The sequence below is a fragment of the Trachurus trachurus genome (genome assembly GCF_905171665.1).
Source record: "Trachurus trachurus genome assembly, chromosome: 20".
Classification (NCBI taxonomy): domain Eukaryota; kingdom Metazoa; phylum Chordata; class Actinopteri; order Carangiformes; family Carangidae; genus Trachurus; species Trachurus trachurus.
The window spans coordinates 16,424,696-16,448,441 of record NC_139911.1 but is presented as its reverse complement, the minus strand read 5'-3'; the positions used below and the strand labels follow the sequence as shown (position 1 = coordinate 16,448,441).

Here is a 23,746-nt window from a genome sequence, read left to right as displayed (position 1 = left end):
TGACCAGAGTGCCGTGGTTTGTGTCTCATCCTCTATTTAGTTTCTGTTTTATTTTGAAGTTTTCCTCTGATTACCTCCTGTGTCTCACCTGTGTTGATCGTCACACCTGTGTCTCGTTTTCTCGTCTATTTTACCTCAGTGTTTTCCTGTTGTCCCTCGTTGGATCATCTGCTCTGTATTCCTGCTTGGTTTTCACTTTCCAGTTGTTTTTTTCTTTTCCCATAAGTTAAAGCAGAAGTAAGCGATCCAGTCGTTTTGGCTAACTTCTTGTCAGCCGATGGAGTTAGCAGTCCCCGCCCTCGTCCCTACGTCACCACATGCACGCGCATCCCTTGGCTGCACACACAGAGAGGACCGCCCCTTTATGCCGTTCTCTCACCTCATTGGATAAAGGTTGTAGGATACAAGGAAAGTTTTCTCCTCGGCTTACAGCAGAGCAGAGTGACTGACAGACCCGTGTTTCAGACCAAACACTCTATGTAAGTGATTGCTGTCGGAAGATATAACTATTTAAGACTTATATTAACACAAACATTCTGCTTACTTCTGCTTTAAATAAATAATTTTTGTTGTAACTTATCAATTTCCCTGCTGTGTCTACATTTGGGTCCAGTTCCCCTACACAACCTGACCCAGAGGATTATAGTGTTGACCCCAAATCAACAGAGAGCGCCTCCAGCGATATCCTGCATGGCCTTGTTGTGTGTGTGTAACAACACACACAATGCTCAACACTTAACACTAACATTTGTTTGCAGTGTCTCATTGCCCAACACCGATTTATGTATACAAATCTCCAGTTTTTAAAGGTTTTCAACCATTTAGAGTTTATTTTTTTTTAAAGAAAGAAAAAAAAACATACAGGGAACAGCAGAGGACAAAGCTGAGACAGGTTAACTGTGTTCTCTGTCCACTGAGATAAGATTTTACACATTTATTACACAGTGAGAATCTGTGAGACAATGTTACAAACTGGGCTTATCTTGTAACAGAGTGGGTAACAAACAGAAATCCACCGGCTTCCAAGAATTCACCATCATAGAGCGCTCTCCGTGGTTATCTGCTGACCGACTCCTCTTATCACTGATAGAAACTCACATCATCATCATATTTTTTCAGACAGACATCTTTTTCAAAATCCATTTGTGTCCTTCAAAGCCTTTTTTTCTCTCCCTTGTTTCACCTCAGCCATAAACGTGATGGATGCTCAGAGTATGATGAGATGAAAGGTTGAGAGATCCGGAGCCAGAGGAGATAAAGTAAAGGAGAGGAATGCCAGGAACATCAGTTCAACTTTCTTTTAATTTAAACAACCTGACATCTTGGCTGTGGTGTGAAGCAGCATACGGTGGCAGATAAGTCAGATAGGCCAAGGCCTTTGAAGAGAGGTTGACCCCGGAAGACCCTACTGTAAGCTCAGCCAGTGTGGTGATAGAAATGTATAGATGTATCATATTAATGACTTTAAACTCTATAATATGCTATAAAAACCATGTACGGGTCAGAATTCAGCCACAGTGAGAGTGTTTTAAAACTGTATCCCAGATCATATTCTGATGTAAAAGGTGTTTTTCTCACAGTGAGGCTGGGGACACAGATCTTCACTCATGATATGAGCGTTCACAATAAACTATAGAAGGCTATCTGTGTTTTTTCAGCGCAAAAATGAAACAATAACGTCTCCAGGAGAAAGTCAAAGAGGGAGAAAGCTCTTGTTCTTCAGGTCGGCCCCGCCTCCTCCTCCTCCTCCTCCTCCTGTGTGCAGGGGACGGGGAGGGTAGAAGTGGAGGAGTCAACTCTCTGCCATTGTTCTTGTTCTGGAAGTCTGGGAAGGCGACGGGACGGCGCTGGTCGGGGAACCGGACGGCGGTCTGTCGTTATGACGGGCTCCGGTCCGAAGCTCGGGGTCCTGCTGCTGCTGGCGGTTCTGCTCCAGACTGTGGTCGTCACCATCACCGTGCTGCACTTCACCACGGCTCTCAACTCGGTAAGAGAGAGAAAAAAGAAAAAATAAAGCTCATGGTTCGGACGGACCGACGAACCGGGGACGCGCGCGGGGGCTTTTACGCATCGCTATGCCCGTGCGCACCGCGAGGCAGGCGCGAGGTTGGTGTGGGTTTAGATGCAGAGGCGTGAAATTAGACTTGCTGACCTTGAACACCTCATTGTGATTATTATGGACTTTCAACGCGCAATTAAGTGTTGAAATTTTTGGAAAAAAAAGTTTTGAACCTTTTTTTTTTTTTTTAATGCGCATGGGTTCTGCTGCTGCTGCTGCTGCTGCTCCACAGCTCAAACCAGGCCGCACTGTACAGTACCATACCCTCACATTGAAATAAATCAACTTTGCACAATGCAGCTCCATGCATGCATGCATGCACCTTCTTTTTTAATTTGCAAAGACAAACAATCAGAGAAGCACAAGGAAGTAAAGAGCTGCAGCTATTTCTCTGATTATCTGTGATTATCAGGAAGAGGTTTTTACAGAGCTGTGTGTGTGTGTATGTGTGTGTGCGTGTGCCCGTGCGCGCCTTGAACTCACTGTGCTTGTTTTGGTGAAGTCAGAGTCCTTTGGTTACCTGGATTGAGTCCAAGACAACTCTCAGTCTGTGTTTACAGGAATTAATCATTAATCCAGAGGAGATGCAGCAGCAGTATATAGAGAAATGAAACATAAACACATAAAAACCTAAGAAAGGGAGGGGACGTGCCAGGAAATATGTTGACCCAGGTTCCTAGTAAAGTTTAGTGTGACAGTGATTATAAAAGGTGATTTATACCTTTGTCTTTCTTTTAAAAAAGGGCATGTCTTCTATTATGCCATAAAGAATGGGGATATTAATGTTTAGAGGAAAACAAAAGGAAACAAAGAGCAGAGTTACCTCCAATACCTCCAACAGACGTGTTTGACAGGAAGTTAGAGGAGATGTTCGACCTAATTGTTCGTCGACATTTTGGCTCTGTGCAGATGAAGGAGACGTTCGGCAGGAGCAGTGTTTCGTGTCTGACGGGCTCTGACCTGCAGAGCATCACGGCGGTGCGAGGGGATCCGTGCTGGCAGGTCACTCAGCAGCTTCACCTGCTCATCGAGAAGGTAACGTGGAACAACCCCCCCAAAACCCCTGTCTCACCCCAACACACCGAACTTCACCCTGAACGCCTCCAAACCTAACTTGGAGAGTGATTTCATTGTGTACAGCACCAAATGACCTGTATTTCCTGATCAGTATTAATGACTCAGTGATTATCTGGCCAGCTGCTCAGATTTCTGGCGTTCAGAGCTCCACTTTTCTCTCCCAGCCTGCACTGGATCAGAAAATCCCCACCCACTGCAGTTTGGAAACATTACTAATCCCCCCACACTTCAGCTGCAAAGGCCAAAGAAGAAGCTTTATTGATCGATTATCATACATAGTGCTGCCTCTTATGTAATCATATTTTTTACAACTGTGGGAGTTTGCCCTTGATGATTTACATTTGAGTCACTGGTTTTCTCAAAGACAGAGGAGTTGAAACGGAAAAAAAACTGAAAAAACAGTTAGTTGTCTGAACAGCAGGGAAGAGTTTTCAACCGTTTAGCGCTGAATCTGATTATCGATTGACAGACTGAATGTGTTTGGTTTCAGATAGGTTGTTAAAAAAAACCCAACAATTTGAACATGTCTGCTAATGCTCTGGAAAATTATAACAAGCACTTTTTTAATTTATGCTGCTCCCTTAATAACACTGTCAGACTCACAATGAACAATTTTAAAGGCCCCATACAGTAGATGTTCATGTGATTATGAAACAGCTCTATAGGTTCTGTATTAATACTATGAAAGTATCAAAGCCTTACTCCACTGACAAATGCACACAGTCTGTATTCAGAAAATGTTTGTTTTTTCCTAAAATCAACCGTCAGGTCTTCCTGTAACGTTGTGATGTCACAACAGAACAGTTACGGCCCAAGCCCCGCCTACTTTGACCTACCGTCCAACCTTGCAGGATCTGGCTGCTCTGAGTGTTTCACTGAAGCTCTATTTTTATTAGATCACTCATAAAACAATCAGCCAATTAGGGTCAGAGCCTCCTCTCTTCTGATTGGCCGACTTGTAGCTACTTAGAGCTACAAAGGTCTGATGAGTTCATGTTCAGACTTGGAACTCCCCAGATTTTTTCACTTTTCTGACTTCCAGACTGATGCTGACGTGACTTGAGGACATTTATCAGGCCTCACACGGCTCCCAACTCATTTTTGACTCTTTTTCTCAATTTGTCTTGCTTCAGAGTAACATTTCCTGTTCCCTTCAGAAGAGCTGCATGTTTTGAAAATCGTTCAAACTGTACTGCTCCGTGCCATGGAAAGATTGTTTCTTAAACTGACATCGGAGCTATTTCCAACTCCCCCCCTGATAAATGTGAATTCCCCACTCAAGCTGCTGTGGAAAAAGGTGTGCGCACCTGTGCAACACAATAACAGCATGATAAACGATGACAGTAATATTTGTAGTATTTACTGATATATGGGGGCTATTGTATGAGCCAGACTCCAGATGAGTGCAACAAAATAGCTTGGGGGACAAGTCTGCTGTAGTTTTTTATTTTTCTTATTCTGAACAAACGCTGAATGTATCCACTAACAAGCCTCATGTATCTTATTGCTCTGAGCCACAGAGCTCCAGTGTTTCCAAAAACCATTAAAAACACATCAGTGACTCACACATTACGCTGGATGACATGTTCCCTCATCATCACCACACACGTCGTAGTTTATCTAGCCTTACTCCTACACAAATGCTGTCCTACTGCCCCAGATAACCAATAGAACACCAAATATGGATTCATCCGCTGCTGAAAGTAGTCCCCCAAAAGTTCACTGGTTCTAACCGTTTGTTTGTTGATTAGCCTTTTTAAAGCAGAAACTAAAGAGAAAGGAAATCAAAGTATTTGCAGATGAACCAAGACACTGTTTTGGTATTTTCTTGCAGTTTCTTGACAATAAACAAAATTCAAACCATGACCAGCCTCAGACTTTAATGTCCTTTTAATGTTAGACAGGTTTTGATCTTTAACCAAACACCAAAGTAAGTTAAAGGCAACAAAATGACTTCGGAGGACACTAGGTCCTTGTACAGATCACAAAGTCATAATTATTATTATTATCATCATTATCGTCATGATTATCTTTATTAGGGACTTCCTGTCCTGTAGATCTGAGCCCTGAAAAATGCTGAAATGATCCAAATCACCGTCTGCAGATGCACAATGAGCTCCTTCATAGCTGGATGTGATCCTGTGTGGTTTAATCAGCACAGGAATGCATTCACCTGCACGCACACGCTCGCACGTGTACACACACACACACACACACACACACACACACACACACACACACACACACACACACACACACACACACACACACACACACACACACACACACACACACACACACACACACACACACACAGACTTAGAGAGTTATTCTTCGTCCTAAACTTGCTATTTGTATATTGTTTGTTTTTGTTCCTTCTCCTCCTCTGACTTTGGGTATTTTCTGACTCGGCTGCCTGAATAAATTTAGTTCAGAGCATAAACATAATACTGGGACATTTTGAGCCAGAACACTGGTTTACGCATTTAACTCGGGACACAGTGAATCTACATTTAAAATATCCTGTAATAACAAAAGATGTCATTTTCTTACCTTATTTACCGTCCAAATGTTTGTACAAATGAATTTCCCACATATTCCACGGAGCTGTTTGCTTCATATTCATACGATGACTCAGTTATTGTTTAAACAACTATAAAGTTGCACGTGTTCCCACAGTGGGACTAATAAAGTAATACAGGAGTAAATTATCAGTAATTGGTCTTAACAAGTTTATTTTCCTAAATGTTGTTGTCTGTCAACCATTTCTGTGTGATACTACAAAATAGTACAGAGGTGTAAAATGTAAATTGTCAGATATGTGATAAATGTGAGAATTAGTGGCTGACAGTGAAAACAAATACTGCTGCACAGATCTTCATGTCTGCCAGAGAATACATAATCACTAATTCCTGCTGTCTAGTGAAACATCTCATCGTCAGTTTGATGGATTTGGCAGCGAATGGAGCTCGAAAGAGAGTTTTAGGTTTACACAGATACTGATGACACCCAGAGGATCGATCACACTGACATCACTGATGTCTTGGCGTTTCCTCCAGGTTGACTGTTTAGTTTTTTTTATAATAGAAAACTCTCCTCACCTCTGTTTCGTGGTTGACGACTGACAGTCACAGCTGCACACACTGTGAACTGAAGTCAGGTTCAGGTTCAACGATGAGTCTGACTATAAACTGGAGGTAATGACTTCATAAATAAAGTCCTACATACATAGATGAATCACACATGGATGTTAGCGTACATGAAAACTATGATTTAAAGTCGCCCATGGGGACAATATATAACCACAAAGGCAAACTGAGATGATTGAGAGTTGTTTAATGTTGAGCTGTTGGAGTCCGTGTCATGTTTTTAATCTGTACGGAACGTCGTCCAACATTGTTTGAGCTTGTGCTTATGCTGAGCTCCTTCCTCCCATATGTTCGCAACATTTAGATTTTTTTTTTCCTCAGGTCTTTCTTTGATTCCGCCTCAAAACAAAGCCTTGTCTCATATCCTGTTTCATCTGAAAGCTGTGTCAAACTTCACAGCAAGTTCTAATCTGAGAGTCATTACACTGCCCATAAATTCTTGTTCGCACTGACTGAATTCTGCACTTTTCCTCCACCATCCTCTCATTTTATGGCTAAAAAGAAGAAACCGTTAACCTCCTCAGTAACCAGTGAGAACTTAAAGCGCACTGGTGAAACATTTATTATAATTCTTTCTTCCCTGACGCTTCCAGAAACACCTTTGTTCACCGGGGTTTTTCCCCCAATTCAGACAACCTCATACACACATACATCCAGGATCTGGCTTTACAAAGCAAACGGCTGTCATCAGTTTGGCAGTAGTTGCATCTTTTTGGAGCCAATTAATTGGGTAAAGGAATGTAAAATACAAGGAAGGGGGGGAGAGAGGGGTCGATTACCGGGGACGGATCTGTTACGCGACGCAAACATGAAGGCTCCTTTTTATTCACCGGGGCAAACTTCCCGATCTTCATGTCAGCAGAATTTCGGGGCCAAAAGTCAAATAATGGCTGTTTGGCAGGAGTGAAGAATGAGCTGAAGGCCGTTGTTATATAAATGCTGTATATATAATGTGTTTTTAAAATTCATTTTCTGATTTACACCAGTGCTCGGTTGAAACTTTAGGAATACATTTCTGATATTCAAGACTGACATTCAGCTTTGTAATTGTTAAAAATGTTTATAAGTACTACTTTTTTGTGTTTTTTGGCTGAAAAATGCATCAGCCCATAATAAATGCTCTCTATTGTTTCCCCTGCAGTCTCTGTCTCAGCGTTACCAGAGGCAGATTTCCTCGGCAGTAAGAGGTGAGAAAGCCAAACTATAACATACGCACCAATCATTAACCAATTCAAAATAGAACATATGTTTACTTTATTCCCTCCAATAATGAGTTAAAGATTTTTGTTGATGTTATTTTTCAATGTTAGATGAAGTGTCTCGGGTGCTGCCTTCACTTGTGATGGAGGACAGAGCTTCACCTCGGCCCAAAGTGGCGGCCCACGTCACTGGCAGCTTTGTGCCCAAACTGGAGCGAGAGGGAGGAGGTATATATTTATATATAGTATATACACACATACACATATATACAGTCTTTAAAGGGATAGTTCAACATTTTGGCAAATTAGCCCATTGCCATGATCCCTATAGTTTTAGGAGTAGTTACCTTTAATTGTCAGTGCAAGCTGTTTTTAGAACGGCGGAGCAGAGCTGTGAGCTGCTCAGAGCTACGCTACGGAGGCTAATGGGATTTCTTGGTTTCCCTCATCAAACTCATTTATTACACAATCCAACAACTCCAAAATGCATCTGCACTTACCTCTAAAACAACTCTGTCTGGTAACATTCTGTTATTATCTCATAGCGTGGTGAATGTGCAGGTCACAACTTGTCCACCAGAGCGTTTTGGAGTTGTTGGATTGTATATTTGAAGAGTTTAATGAGGGAAACCAAGAAATCCCATTTGCCTCCGTAGCGTAGCTCTGAGCAGCTCTAAAAATAAAAAAAATAGCTTACACCGACAAATAAAGGTAACGAACCTACTCCTAAAACTATAGGGATTACGGCAATGGGCCATTTTGCCAAAATGTTGAACTATCCCTTTAAAGGCACAAACTTGACTTACCATAAAGCTATACAGTTTAGTACCTTCTAGCTTTTTTTATCCTGAACCTGTCTTGTCTGCAGCTCCTGTCTCGACTGGGCGTCGCATCCAGGGCCAGAAGATCTCGTGGTGGGAGGGGCAGAAGGGGCTGGCCTTCCTCCAGGACGTCCAGCTGGTGGACGGGGAGCTGGTGGTGCCGCAGCCCGGCCTCTACTACGTCTACGCCCAGACCTACTTCAGACACACCCACTCCCTGGAGGAGGAGGGTGAGGATGGCGAGGAGGCGGAGGACCGGGGGAGGCCCCTGCTGCAGTACGTCTATAAAAAGGTGAGAATCTGATTTTGGCGCTGTAAAATGACTGTATCAGCGATATAGGAGGAGAGACAGACGGGAAACACAAAGGGGACGTTGTGGTTATGTGGCGTGTGCTTTATTTGACCTCCAGGCACGAGGACGTGTCTGAGAGTATATGTTGAATCTGTTAGTGTTGGTTGCTCTGAAAACCACAGACGGTTGATTCACAGCCGGGGAGAATCTGTCTTACAAATCAAACGTGAGGTGACTAATATCAGTCCAGACAGTGAGTGTGTGTCACATCCAGACACACACTCTGCTTTGTCAGATAAAACTACAGATTATGTATCATGTGCAGCAAATAAAAACACAGACCCAGTAGAATTACATTAGATGAAATATCACCTTGTATTTATTATTGTTTGGAGGAAAGTGGAAGTGATTTTTTTTTTCAAATATATGTTTTTGCCTTTATTTGATAGGACAGTGTAGAGAGGCAGGAAAGCAGGGAGAGAGACTGGGGGAATTACCTGTGGAAATAGTAGTTTCAGTTGGAGGGTTAGGGTTAAGTCTGTTAAGTAGAAATCTGTAATCAAGAAATAAAAAAGTCCAGTTTGTGTTTTTGGCCACTTAAATAACTCATACTGTTGTAACCTTTAAACACCACAGACAGAACAACACAGACAAATTCCACTGGAGTCGTTGCTTTGTTTGTCTTGTGAAGTATGTGCATGTAAATGTTTGTTTGAACTTTGATGCGGAGGGCAAACTTATAGAAAATGAATCAGAGAAGCTTCCCCAAGGAAATACCAAGACACACAAATGATGTTTTAATGACCCATCGTTTAAAATGATGTTTTAACGGAGTTGTCCAGCTCTGGGTGTGGTGGTACTGACCAAAACTGACGTCCACTTTGAGTCACAGATGCAGAGCCGTGGATCCTAACTGCTGCTGTCTGTAGCTGGCAAAAATGTACTCAAATGTCAAGAACATATCTGAGGTCATTCAGACACAGTGTTTTTCCTATGACATTGTTTGTCCACTAAGGGCACAGAGCAGCACGGTTTTGTGCCGTTCTTAAGAAAACTGATTGAAGTTACAATAAAAGTTGTCATTGATAAAGTGTAGGGCACGCTACTAAAATGCAATTAGTTACAGTTAGTAGTTACTTTCCCCAAAAAGTAACTTAGTAGTAACTGAATTACTACATTATGAAAGTAACAAATTACCAGGAAAAGTAACTATTGCGTTACTTTTTTTTAAATTAAATGCACAAATATGTCAAATTACTTGGATTCGCCCCCATAAACCCTTAACCATAACCCTAACCTCCTGTTTATCTGGAACTAACCAACTCACTCAGTATCCCTCCACAGGCAAGCTCTGTGAAGAGTTGGTTAGTTCCAGATAAACAGCATTTTTCCAACTAGTTGATGGACTAAACATGTATATAACATCACTTTAACCGGTGTATTATTTTGTGATGGGAATTCTTGAGTCAAGTAGGCTAACGGCGAGTAACAGCGCATTTTAATGTCAGTAACGGTAACGGTGTTATAAAATAACGGCGCTATTCTATGTGCAGCGACTAAGCTAACACTGCTACATTTCCTTGAGGTGGTTGTGATGTTACTATGGAGCACATGATGTTGTCTTACAATCAATGATGGGAATAACGACATTATGAAATAAAGACTTTACCGACGGCGCTACTTTCTCCAGTAATGAGTAATTAAAAAAGTTACTGTTTCCCCTGTTGTAACGCCGTTACTGTTACTGACAATAAAATACGCTGTCACTTGACTCACGAAGTCTGGTCACAAAATAATACACCCATTTAAATGTACATTATATACACTTTTTTTTTCAGTCCATCCACGAGTCAGAAAAAAGCTGTTTATCTGGAACTAACCAACTCACTCAGTATTCCTCCGCACAGAGAAATACTGAGTGAGTTGGTTAGTTCCAGACAAACAGGGGTCAGGGTTATGGTTAGGGTGTTAGAGGGTGAGTCCAAGTAATTTGACATATTTGAGCATTTATTAAAAATGTAACATAATAGTTAGGCTACTTTTCCTGATAACAAGTTACTTTTATAATGTAGTAATTCAGTTACAAACCCAGTTACTTAAAAGTAGCGTGCCCAACACTGCTTACAATCAGCCAAACCTCACTCACCTGTTCCTGTCCCGACAGGTGAGCTCCTACCCCGTCCCCATCCTGCTGATGAAGACCAGTCGGACTTCCTGCTGGTCCCGGGGCTCCCAGTTCTCCCTGCACTCGGCCCACCAGGGGGGGCTGTTCCCGCTCAGCGCCGGCGACCGCCTGTTCGTCACCGTGACCAACGCCTCCGCCGTGGACATGGACGAGAAGAGCAGCTTCTTCGGCGCTTTCCTCATCAGCTAGACGCCGGGACAACCAGGTGCAGGAAATCTCCAGATGTGACAGATGTGTGTTTTTATAATGATTGTGTTGATTAAAGGACTTAAAGGACCCGTCGAATGAAAAAAACAAACAAAACTGAGATGACCGGAAATATCTGAAAACACTGGTTCTGTGGGTGAGGAGGAGACAAAGGACTGACCTGGATTTAAAGGCTGTGTGCGTGTTTGTGTTTGTGAGATCGTATCACTGAGTTTCTCTGACTGTGTCGGGTCAGTGTGACCTGCAGAGACCTGCAGCTCTACACACATTTCTCTGAGGCGGACACAATCACTCCATCAGTTTACCGGCTTCATCTACAATCTCTGCATTTATTTCTGCAGCTCAGTTGCAACAATGATCCTAATCTGCTGCCTGGTTTGTGGCCTGCATGTGTTCATCTGCACAATTCCTCCCATTCTCCTTCAAACCACAGGCTGTTCTTTAATCCGCAGGACCACTGATCACTCCGAGTAGTTTTTTTCCCCCCTCTGTGCGATGATAATTTTTATTGTCCCATGAGGGAAATTCCGTAACCTTTGAATGTTTGTGTGTCACATTAGAGACATTCAGATGCACGCAACATGTGCTGTTGACATATGGTCACATTTACGAGACCTTGAAGCAGGCGTGTGAAATCTCCCAAACTCCAAAACCCCTAAATTGACTTGTTTTGCCCGAAACTGACAAGCAACATTAGCTGATGTCCCGTGATGTGTGCCAGGTTTATACCACACACGACAAGTCCTGCCACACATGAATATTCCAGTTTTCAGGTGAAATCCTGGTACACACTATGACCAGAGTTAAAAAAAAAAAAATCTTTTTCAGGCATGAACTAACTTTTGGAAGAAATTCACGTTCAATTAGCGACCTCAGCGTCAGCCAACATGTGCCACACATAGGAAAACAACAACTCCACATCAATTACATTATATTTTATGAAGTGTTTTCGCCTCAAGAAATGTTTGCATGGAGCTCTTTTCATGCACACACATTGTGTTCATTTGCGTGTTTGTGTAAAGATGTACATATGGTGCTAAATTCTCTGTGTTTTTTCGTAGTTCTCCTAATGGACCTGCAGATATGGGATGTGAGGCTTTTCATTAGCTCTTGATTTTCTGTCAATAAGATGTCAAACATGAAGGTTGGGGGCCAGTTTACTGATGATGGACTTCCTGCCCCCTCTTCAAAGACCTCTCAGACACAGTTAGCGTCATGTTGCCCATGTTGACAGCCATGATGGAAGATAAAAGGTGGAACTTCACCACTTCTTCCTTTTTGCGAGGTTGGAAGTAAAAATTTAAAGCCCTGCTGCCTGTGTTTTTGTTGGCCGGCAGCATCAGAGTCTCCGCCTCTTGCTGTCGGCCTCTCAGCGCTCTGGCTCGGCCGCCGCCGCTCCTCTCCAAATGTCGAATTAAAACGCTCGCTAACGGCTGGTATTCCCGGGCCCTCATGTCACGTTGGATTAAACACAGATGTGACCTGTGGACGTGGAAAACATCATTCACATCAGCGTCCAAACAGCAGAGACATGAGGGTTTTTTTTATTTTCTGCTCTGCTATCGTCAGTGTGGTGTAATGAAGAGCTGCGGTGAAAACTGCTGCTCATCCACCGATGCCCGAGAAAATATGAAGCAAAATTACTGATTGTGTTTGACTGAAGGAGCCTGAAGGCATCAGTGACTTTAACTGACTGAGTTAGGACGGTCATTATTGATTTACATGTTTGATTCCTCATTTAGCATCTTGTGGTCTTACATTATATTATGATTAACCATGTAATATATGAGCACCTGTTGATGCACCATGACATCTACGTTTCAACAAGTGGCCTTATATTGAGACTGTTCCAGGTTCTACCAGGGCCGTTGCTAGGAATTCTGGGGCCCCTGAAAGAATACCAAAGTGGGCCCCTGACTTTTCCACTTTTTTTCTAAGACTACATGCGTATTATCATTTTTTATTTAGCCTACTTTATTTTGATGCTAATGCAGCATTAGTCAGACTAGTCAGTCTTATGCAGAATAATTCAGTCATACAAAGATTAGACTACTGGGGTTTATTGTGGGCCCCACTGGGCGCTGGGCCCCTATAATTATCATCACCTTTCTCCCCTATACAACGGCCCTGGGTTCTACAATTATTTATAGATGTGTGTGTGTATGTATGTCATATACACATCAACACATTTACACAGAGTTCAGTCAGTTCTACTCACTGATGCATTCAGCTCCATTTTCAAAATATAAACAAATTATTCACAAGATCTTTTTTTGTAATTAAAGGGACAACGAGGAGTTTTGGAAAAGCGAAGCGTTTTCACACTACATTTAAGAGCCTCCGCACGCACCGTAAAATTATTTGACCGACGCAAGACGGACTCATGTTTTCATTCATCAATAATTAAAGTCAGAGGTTCAAAGAGGTTCAGTTACCGTCGTAGTCCTGACCATAAACGGCGATTCAGCTGCTTTAAAGTAGTAGAAAGTAAGGAAACGCTGGTCGGCTCGACCAGCATTTCCGCCACCACTAATAATAACAAAATAACGATAGAGACAAAACGATATATTTATCGAAAATGGGCCCATTAACAAGTGTGGGTAGCGGAGATTCATCCACATTAACGTGAGACTTTTTTTATAACCGAATAGAAACTCCTCGTTGTCCCTTTAAGGTTCAGAAACTTAACAGCATTGTTGTTGTTGTTGTTGTTTTTTACCAATACCACGTGAATGCAGCATTCAATGTAGCATTTCTGTAAATATGAGACATGACTTTTTCTTTGTAATTTCTTGTTTTTTTGCTTTGACTCTATAAACTTTTTGTAAGTGGTTGTTTTTAGTTTTGTGATCTACAAAAATGACTTTAGACTCCAGGGGCCGGTGGCACAAAACACCTCAAGTTTCTTACTCGAGTTTAGCACCTAAAGTTTAATTTATTTGTTGCTCAGTAACTTAAGAAAAGGTTTCCTACGGAGAAACTTTAAAGCATTTGAAGCAGTAAAAAAAATGTTCTGCTGCATCGTTAAATGTGTCTTTATTATAAATATTAAGACAAGTAGAAGATCATAATTACTTAAGCAAACAGTTTGAGGAAACCATGAGGATGAAACAAAATAATGGGTGTTTTGTGCAACTGTTGTTATTTTAAGGAAACCTTAAGGAAGGTCTTATCTAAGGTTTTATGTAACTGGCCCCAGGATCACATGTATTATACGATGGATTGGTTTGGTTTTGTTTTGTACAGAGGCGTGTTTGAGTTCCTTGATAAGTCCTGATAGTAATCTGTTGGTTGTTTCCCTTTTACACCCGATCAGTGATGTGAATCAGACAGTACCTTCATATTCCACCTGCATGTGGAACAACAAGAAACATCCACAGGCAGTCGATCGTCTTGAGCGTTAACACCTGAAAGGTACTGTGAGGATGAAACTGCAATAACCAGAACACAAAAAATGACTTTTTCTTTTCACCAAGTAGATCAAAACTAATGTGAATGTAAATATAAAATGTTTTGTCTGTAAATATGTGAAATAAAGACACTGTAAAAAAAAAAAAAAAAAAAAAAAAAAAAAACCCCATCTCACTTCATTCCTTATTCAACACTCCGTCCGTCATGCAACTAATTCCACACAACTATGTTACAACCTATTTGAAATAGATTTTGGCAAATTACAACATAAAGTTTGTTGTAATATTGTTTATTTTGAACTCACTGTGTCATTATTTATGTGTATCTTTGACTGCATTTTGTAAAAACATTTGTTTTTGTAAAACCTGATGTTTCAATGTACCGTAATGGTTTGTGTACTTAGTGTTGATGGTCTGCTAGCTGCACAGCAGATCAACAGACTCCATAAAAAGAAAACCAGACGGTAAAATAAGTGGAACCGTTTGGTGAGCAAAGCACAACTAAACAGTTTCATATTAACATGGGAGAGCTGCAGTTTGTCAAAAATCAAGAGGTCAAAGCAGCGGGATGGTGTGTGCGTGTGCAGTCACCTGACGTCAGGACATAAACTCATGCAGATCAGTTATAACTTATTCTAAATGATTTTGCATTATTTAGTCAAAGCTGTGTAGTTTGTTTAGTTAATTTAAAAAAAAAAATAAAAGAGCAGCTGCAGAGGCCCAGATCTACACCAGTCCACCTGGTGGGGCTGTTGAAGATTACTGGACACTTACAGGGACGTTGTGGCCCTTCATAGCGTAACATGAAGCTCTGTGCTGCCCTCTGGTGGCTGTCCTCAGCGGCACAGGAACGAGCATCAATCGGAGAACTGCAGACAGATACAGACACAGACACAACAGTGGGGTGGACACAAATAATCACAAAACACTTTTCGTTAAGTTTTTGATTTTCTTTCTTTTTTGTGGAAATATGTTACAGTTATATTACAGGTATTTAAATGCCCCGAGGGAGAACAAAACCCATTTGGAGACACCAGAAACTAACACTAAGAAGAAGACAGCAACTTAACCGAGACAGAAACAGTCCAGACCGGATCGACAGACTTGACAGGCAGAGTGGGGGCCCAACTGAAGCCCAGCGCGCGGCCTGCGGGAGGAGACGTCCAATAAATACTGCAAATGTTGTTAACAAAACTTATTAAAAAAAGAAAAAAAATGAACAAAACATGAGGAAAACAGGTGTGCTCTCCTTCTTGAGTCCTTTGTGGTATTTAGCAGCACGTGTGTAGCTTTCAGAAACCAAAAAAAAACAACCTCATGAAACAGTCGGCACGGCCTGCGGTCAACCAGAGCTTCAATCCACACACAGCTCGGAAGTTTGGTGGTTCAAAGATGTGTGTGACAAAGTGGGAAAGTGCTTAATACAAGAACACACAAATGATCAACAGGTTATCTCACAACCTTGATATATTTAAACACACAAATTCACCATTTAACCTCTTTAAATATATGTTTTTTTTTTCTCGGTATGCAACAACAGATTAGCATGATGTTTGGAGGCGGACGCTGAATTTAACACCCGACACACAGACTGCGACCGGTGGCGTTCTATTCACATCCGGAGATTTAATGTGTCATGTTTTAATTAGAGCTGGGTGATGAAACCATTTTATTGATTTGGTTATAAATTCATGCTTTTGGGACTGTGATTAAAAATGAAAACTGACTGAATATCACTGAACTTGGGCCGTTAGATAACAGCCAGCACCCCCACTGCTTCCCTGAGCTCCAGGCCATAGTTCACGGTGACGCGAGGTGAAACGTCACCATGGCAGCTTATTACGGTGAGGACGTCGCTCCCCACAACAGCATCTCAGTCTGGAAGCAGTCTTAGTGTTTGGTCATGAACGAACCGCCGTCTGATGTAATGTTGGCTAAAGATTTTGTGCTTGTATGCACAGTTTAAATGCCCATGTTTGGGTGCAGTGGCTTCAGTTTCTAATCTGCTGCACAGTCTATCTCTCACTGTCCTTCCAAAATAAAAGCGAAAACGCCCCAAACTCAAGTCAGAGGGAAGGGAAAAAACTATTGAAATCGTAAATCTGGTGTGGTGTGTATAAAAAAAAACAAAAAAAAACAGAGACTTTATTTTACGGCCGTATCGCCCAGCTCTAGTTTTAATATCATGTTTTATATCTGGTCGCCTACAGCTAACAAAACATAATCTACCGTCCACTTGTGTGACAGCGCTCTGGTTGACAGCAGGTCTGCCCTGCACCGGCTTCCATTGCTTTATATGTAACTTATAAAATATATCATAAAACGTCTTCTTAAATGGAAACCGCCCAAGTCCACGTACAAAAAGTTCTTTCTTTTATATAAATTACACCAGTCTCTGATGATGATGATGATGATGATGATGATGATGATGTCTCCATTCCTGCTAATAAGGTTCGTCTCCAAACCAACCCCTTCCCCTCATACATACACACTCACATGCTCGCACACACACACACACACACACACACACGGAGGCGCATGACCGCGGTCGACACTCCCGACTTTGCTACACAACATGCTCTACACATGACCCACAGTAGAGAGGAAAACAAAAAAAAAGAAAAGAAAAGAAAGAAAGAAACTCTATCCCCACTGAAATGATATCGCTGCACATACAGTAACGCTACATCTCTTCTCTCGTGTCCTTCTTCTCTTCCACGCTGCTGATGCACGACCACAAGCATGGTGCAGTTCCGGGCGATGGACGGAGGGCGACCCCCTCGGCTTCAGCTGGTGACCCTCACTAACCGCCTGTCGCTGTAGCTGCCTTGTTCTGGCTCCGCCGCTGCAGGTCCCTGGCACGACCCTGACCGATGGATGACGCCCCCCACCGGCTGGCGGGGGCGGGGAATGTGCGTGACGACCGAAAAAACCGCGGGAGGGAGGGGGAGGGGGGGTGGAGGAGGGAGGGAGGGAGGGAGGGAGGGGGCGGGACCTCAGCAGTCGAACCGCATCTCCAGCGAGTCGTCGAAGCCCCTGTTGTCGTGCCCCGCCCCCGACAGGAAGGTGGCCGTGACGGGCGCCCCCGTGGCCGTGGTGACGTTGAGGAGGGTGTTGCCCGGGGAGCTGGTCGCCGGGCTGCGCAGGGCGGCCGCCGTGATGCTGGTGAGGTTGATTCCCAGCGTGAGCCGCGTTTGCTCCAGGGCTTTCTCCGGCACGGCGAACGCCTCCAGCTTCTTCTCCCCGTTGGCCATGTAGGAGTTCTGGCAGCCGCGGCAGATGCAGTCCAGACACGCCTAGGACGGGGATCAATACAGAGACGCTTTAACGAGCAAACACAACGCAACACATCATGCAACATTTATGTCTTTAAGACTACACACTGTAGAAGTGGTTTGAGATTGACAGTTGATTCTTGGAAACACTTTCCCTCCAGACGTCGACGCTCTTTATGAGTCTGGTAACGGTGTTTAAACCTCGTGCGTCGCTCCCACAGAAACACATTAACCATGAAACTATGTTGCAATGTCAACAAACACAATCTCAGAGAAATGTAATGAGCCTCTGGGTAGAAATTCGGTTTAGTTAGTACAGACGTTATCGGCCATTTAAAGGGATAGTTCAACGTTTTGGCAAATTCGCCTATCGCCATAATCCCTACTTTAATTGTTGGAGCATGTTTTTTTGAGATGTGTGGCGAGCTACTCAGTGAACACAATGGAGGTGAATGGTACTCAAAACTCACCAAATATACAACCCAACAACTCCAAAACGCTCTCGTGGACAAGTTGTGACCTGCACATTCACCACGCTATGAGATAATAACAGAACGTTATGAGACGGAGTTGTTTTCGAGGCAAATGCATGGCCGGAACTACATTCCAGACAGGACTGCTGGGCGGAGTGATTTCAAAAGTGCAAGTTTTTGTGTGTATTTGATGAGGGACAGGGGACCTGTACCGTTCACCTCCATTGTGTTCACTGAGCAGCTCACGTCTCTGCCCGGCAGATCTCAAAACAACATGCACCGATAATTAAAGGTAATGAACCTACTGCTATGACTATAGGGATTATGGTGATTGGAGAATTTGCCAAAATGTTGAACTTTCCCTTTAAGTTGGTGGAGGAGGTTGTGTGTAGGATCAGTGTTGTTCTCACCTTGCGGTTGGAGTAGCAGGGGCAGCGCTGCCCCCTACAGGTCAACACCGAGGGGTTCTGGGTGGCTCGGCCGCACTTGCAGCCCTTCTTCTCCACAGGCTTTTTGTACAGTGGCTTCGAGGGGCTGGGTGGGTGGGTCAGGGGGTGTGCGTGGGGGTGTGGGGGCACGCGGTCACGGGGCTGCACACGGGGCTTGGGGGCCCCCTGCCGGGCCTTGGTGTAGGCCTTCTTTGTGGCCCCGTGATGCTCCACAGTCTTTTTCAGTGCCTTGTTGGAGACCAGCACGGCCTTGCCCACTTTAGGGGGCCCGCCGTTGGGCACCGGCGCCAGGTGGGGGTGGGGCGAGGCGACGGGAAATTTAGGCTCCTGTTTGGTGGTGGTGGCGCCGGGGTTGGGGTGGTGGGGGGAGCTGTTGGCACCGAGGGGAGGCCCCCGAAGGAAGCTGGAGATGGGGAGGGGCTGCACTTTCTCGCTGTCGCTTTCTGAGCGGGAGCGCTTCCGGTGGCAGCGAGGGGGGGCGCGGGGGACGACTGTGGGGGGCTGAGGGGGGGGCTGCAAGGAGGGCTGCAGGTGGGGCTGGAGGGGGCGGGGGCTGTTCTCCGGGGGGAGGGAGGGGATGAGGCGGGAGGAGTCCGGCCCGGACGGGCAGCGAGGCCCGTTGAGGCTGGACTGAGGTACGGAGGGGGGGCAGTCGGGCTGGGGGGCGGGCTCGGGTGAGGGGTCGGGGTCAGTGTCCGTCTCTAGAGTCCTGAGCACCTCCTCGACGCTCAACAACAACGGCCCCCCGCCGTGTTTTAGATCGTCCCCGAAAGTGCTGATGTCACAAAGCCCCGCCTCCCCGCTGCCCGTGACGCTCACACACACCGGGATCTCCCCCGAGAAGCTCTCCTGCTTAGCAACGCCTCCACCCGTTTCTATGGTGATGGGTTGCAGAGAGTCCGAACTGACCAGGCCGTTACAATCGTGCAGTCCGTTGATGCTCACGGGGCTCGGCTCCTCCGCCTTCAGCTCCTTCGTGGGAGGAGCCTCGCCAGGTTGGACGACGTCCGAGGTGGAGGCCGCCGGCGACGGCCCCACCGAGTCTGAAACATCCTCCGCCTCCGGCTCGCTCTCGGCCAGCGTCAGGCCCTCGTTGAGGATGGCCTGGAGGTCCGGCGAGTCGCTGGCGGCGCTGGCTATGTGCGGGGCGAGCGGCGACTGGGTGATGTAGAGGCAGAGCTTCCTGTAACAGTGGACAAGCAAGGAGAGCTGCCTGTTCTCCTCAAAGCGGGAATAGTCCTTACACCAACTACAGGACGGCTTCAGCTGCATCCTCTGACCCTTACAGCCTCGACAGACGTAGTGCTGACATGACGAGTCGGTGGGAGCGATGGGGTCCTGCAGCAGGTTACCTGAAGATGAGAGCAAATATAGTAAACCTTAACGCGTGACACATTTCACAGGAACAGAGCAGATCAGCTGCTAATTATTCCACAGGATCCATAAAAACAGAACACCACGTGAACATTAAATTGTCAATAAAAATCTCATCTAACCAAGTCTCCACACAGATCCATGTCCCCTGCAAACTACGGCTCTGCAAGTTTTCATTCGGGGTTTACGAACTATTATTTCCTCATTTGTTGGTGTTTCAGTAGCTTCCGAAACCGGTATGTATTTGTAAACCTGAGTGGTGCCTGGCAACCTGCCAGACTGGATGACAACCGCTCTTTGAGAGGAGCTTCCTTAGCGACGCTGATCTCCAGGGAGCGCAGCTGCAGATAGGAAGAAAGGATGAAGGTCCATTCATGAGAAACAACCGACCTTACACACTGTGCGCCACCTGTCTGACAAATCCCACATAGCTGCAGCGAGTCTATATATAAACACAAGGTATGGACTGCTTTCATGTGGATCTATTATTTATACAGCTGAGATGGAGTAGGTTATGTCCAAGTGTATATAAAATCACCTTTACCTCACCGAATCTGGGCAATGTGAAATATGACATCAATAATTCAATATAATCGAAATATCCAACCATTTACCGACAACCTGCAAAAAAAAAGCTTCCTCTGTAGTGCCACAAAACAACATCAAACACAGAGCAGGGAATAACTGCTCGCTATGGCTAGAGGAGAGTTACTGCATTATGTATGAGGAGTGAACACCATGCATTGAAAATACTGCCAAAATAAATCATTGTTGGGATTATTCACAGGCTACCACCAGCACACAAAAACAACAACAACAGGGATTACAGGAACAGCCAGTGAAGTGAAAACGTGTGTTTCAACACAGCAAACAAAACTGTTTCCTAAAGTCAACGAACTGCATTTCATCTTGTCCTCCTCTGCTTTCACTTCTTATTTTAAAAAAACAAAAAACACTTGTATTTATCAAGAGCGTGAGGGAGAGATTAGGTGCATAACATGCAATATATGGAAGCGCTGCTATTCAACACGATAAACAGAGAAACGCCCCGATGCTGCCAAACAGCACACAGAGGGGGGTGTGTCACGATGGGTGTAGCTGTGGCTGGTGATGCATTCACTGCGCTTCGGATTTTATAAACACTTGAATTGAGATGAAGTGAAGTGAATTAAAAAGCAGCACTTAAAAAAAAATTATCACATAAAGTACAGGCATGCATAAAAGATTGCAGCAATAAAACATAACAGAGTTATCTGTTCAAAGCAACACTCTGCACATCTCAACTCAGAGAAGACTGGTATAAAAACAAGGGATGTGCAAATCCTGCATGTCAAACACTGTTATACATTTTCAATACACCACCACACATACAGTATGTTGAGCCTTCAATCCTTCTCCTTATTAAACATTCAATTATCATTTAAAAAAATAAAACAGCATTTTTTTTCTCCAAAGTGCTACTGATTTCTACAGGTGGAAGAAGTGTTTCAATATTACAAGTACACATTATGCAGAATGGCATTTTCAGATTGCCTTATTATTTTGCCATTGAATTGTAATGATGCCTTGTATTTAAGCAGGGCATTGAAGCAACATCTGGCTTTGAATAGGAATCAAAATGTACGTTATCTATTATTTCTAATAGGCTATGTTATGTGTAACAAAATCAGTCTGTCGTCTCATCCCATTATTCTTTAACGGTACATTATATTTTAATTAAAGGATTATGTAAAGTGTTTTTTTGTATCTCTGTTTTGAAGGCACCGGGGAAATTCACAAGTTTCCGATTGTACTTGAAAGCAGCATTATTTAAAGGCTCGTTCCCACTGCGAGCACAGCTGACAACTCGCGTTACCGAAAACCTCTCCCCAAAACACACACACTCACACACCTGCACATGATCAGATTACATTTAATTATTGATTTAAAACACACACACTTACCGCAGACCAAGCAGGACAGGGACTGTCTGAAAAACGGCAGCAGCTTGCAGAGCTCCGCGAGGGCCCGGGGGTCTCGGGGGTCGCACTGCAGCACCGATCGACTCGCGGACACGTAGAGAGAGGTCGCATTCACCGGGTTCATCTCAGCTGCCTGGCCCGGAGCTCCGGGTCCGGTCCGGTCCGTTAATGGGTATCAATACGTTAAAACACAAAAAGCCACGCAAAAACACAAACTGGCCGCCGCAGCTCCGGTGTCCCGTGAGGTAAAACTCGTGTTTTTGCCAAGCGAGTCCGGTGGCTTTGAAGAGAGCATAGATGGAGACAGAAACGGGTTCAATTCCCAGTCGGTAAATCCCACATATGCAGCAGTCTGGGTGTCACAGAGCAGGGAACGGGGTTACTCATCCCGTCACAGCCGATCCATCCTCGGTGTAGCCCCGGCTCTTAAAAAAAAAAAGCACCACTGCTTCTTCTGGGAGCGATGTAACTTATAAGTGCAATTCACGAGGAGGCCAACCGTGCGTAAAAACGTCGGTTCATCCAAGTCGGTTCGGTTTGTTTCCATGCAGTCCGTGAGTTGTGATTAGACAAAGCATCGTGTGGCGCCCTTTCCTCCACCAGTGGCCTTATAACGTTACTTACAGCTGGTTAACTTAGCACTAGCAGCAGCGGCGGCGGCTCCGAAATTTAAACAGGGGCTTTCGTGACAAAGTGCTCCGGTCTGCGATGCTTTCCCCCCGATATCCCATACTCCACATGCATGCTCGCCCCGGGTGTTCACGTCGCTCCAGAGCTGGTGTCGCACAATGCATTTATTATCCCACACAGAGGCATCCGTATCTCCTGTTTGGCTCGGCGGTGCAGCCCCAGCAGACTCGTTACGGTCCGTGTTATTGTTCGCGGAGATTCATGGCGGCTCGAAAACAAAACAGGCCGCCGCGGTTCAAATGGTCCCCTCCGCTGAGAAAACGTCCGACAGCTGCCGAAGCGTAGTGTAGAGATGGGTTAAAGAGAGGCGGTGGTGATTAAAACAAAAATAATTTCAAAGCGCTGACGCCTCTCTGAGTGTTGGAGGAAAAATGAGCCAGGGGAAGCGCCGGGCTGTGGTGACAGTGCTAGCCGCCTGAGCTGCACCGGGAAGCCGGCTACAAAAGCAGGCCGCTCCCCTCTTCTCGGGATTAGCGGGGGTCTCTTGCTCTCGCCGCTCGGCTCCGGGGAAATTTAGCAGGAACAAACGAGGGTATCGATAAGATTACGTCCTTCTGCAGCTTCTACCAGACCCCCGGAGTGTCAGTGAAGACCGAAAGTGAATTAAATCCCTATTCGTGAGCCTTGCTATCATTAGCCGCGGAGCATTCCTGATACCTCCCGTCGCTTTTCCACACACAAACAAGGGGGCGCTGTTGCCCAAGTGTCGCGAGAACATAATGACCGCGGTCCATTTGAAAAACAAGGAAACGGATTGACGGTGTCGTCATCAACACTAATGCATGCATCAACAGAGCCTGGGAGGCACGGACATGGATGTGTCCACATCATTAGACTGGTCCACATCTCAAGCTTTTACATAACATCTATCCTATTGTAATGTATACGTATCCAAGTTTTCTGACATTGATGACAGCTGTACCTTTTGTAAAAACGATAGAGAAAGTATCATTCATTTATTTTATAAGTGTCCATTTTGTATCACTTTTTGGAAAGATTTGGAAAATTTTCTTTTAGCTAAAACCACAGTTAGGTATCACTTTGATGAGAAGATTATTATTTTCGGCTCCTCCTCTCACAATAATAAATTTAACATAATTAATCTTTTCATATTACTAGGTAAAT

General features: G+C 44.4%; 2 protein-coding genes across 2 annotated transcripts; one reads left to right on the top strand and one right to left on the bottom strand.

The window, feature by feature from the left end:
* The first annotated feature begins 1,294 nt into the window (after positions 1-1,294).
* Positions 1,295-14,505, top strand: tnfsf10 (TNF superfamily member 10). The gene is made up of 6 exons (XM_083995902.1): positions 1,295-1,987; positions 2,969-3,094; positions 7,427-7,472; positions 7,596-7,712; positions 8,353-8,597; positions 10,762-14,505. Exons 1-6 carry the CDS (start codon positions 1,880-1,882, stop codon positions 10,969-10,971), a joined length of 852 nt encoding a protein of 283 aa, XP_083852028.1. The 5' UTR covers positions 1,295-1,879; the 3' UTR covers positions 10,972-14,505.
* A 2,022-nt stretch (positions 14,506-16,527) lies between these two features.
* On the bottom strand, positions 16,528-23,276 carry msl2b (MSL complex subunit 2b). Its single transcript, XM_083995189.1, has 3 exons — positions 21,914-23,276; positions 18,558-19,948; positions 16,528-17,695 (listed from the first exon to the last, which is right to left on the bottom strand). The coding sequence occupies exons 1-3, from the start codon at positions 22,053-22,055 to the stop codon at positions 17,396-17,398; spliced, it is 1,833 nt and encodes a 610-aa protein (XP_083851315.1). The 5' UTR covers positions 22,056-23,276; the 3' UTR covers positions 16,528-17,395.
* Between the last annotated feature and the right edge of the window lie 470 nt (positions 23,277-23,746).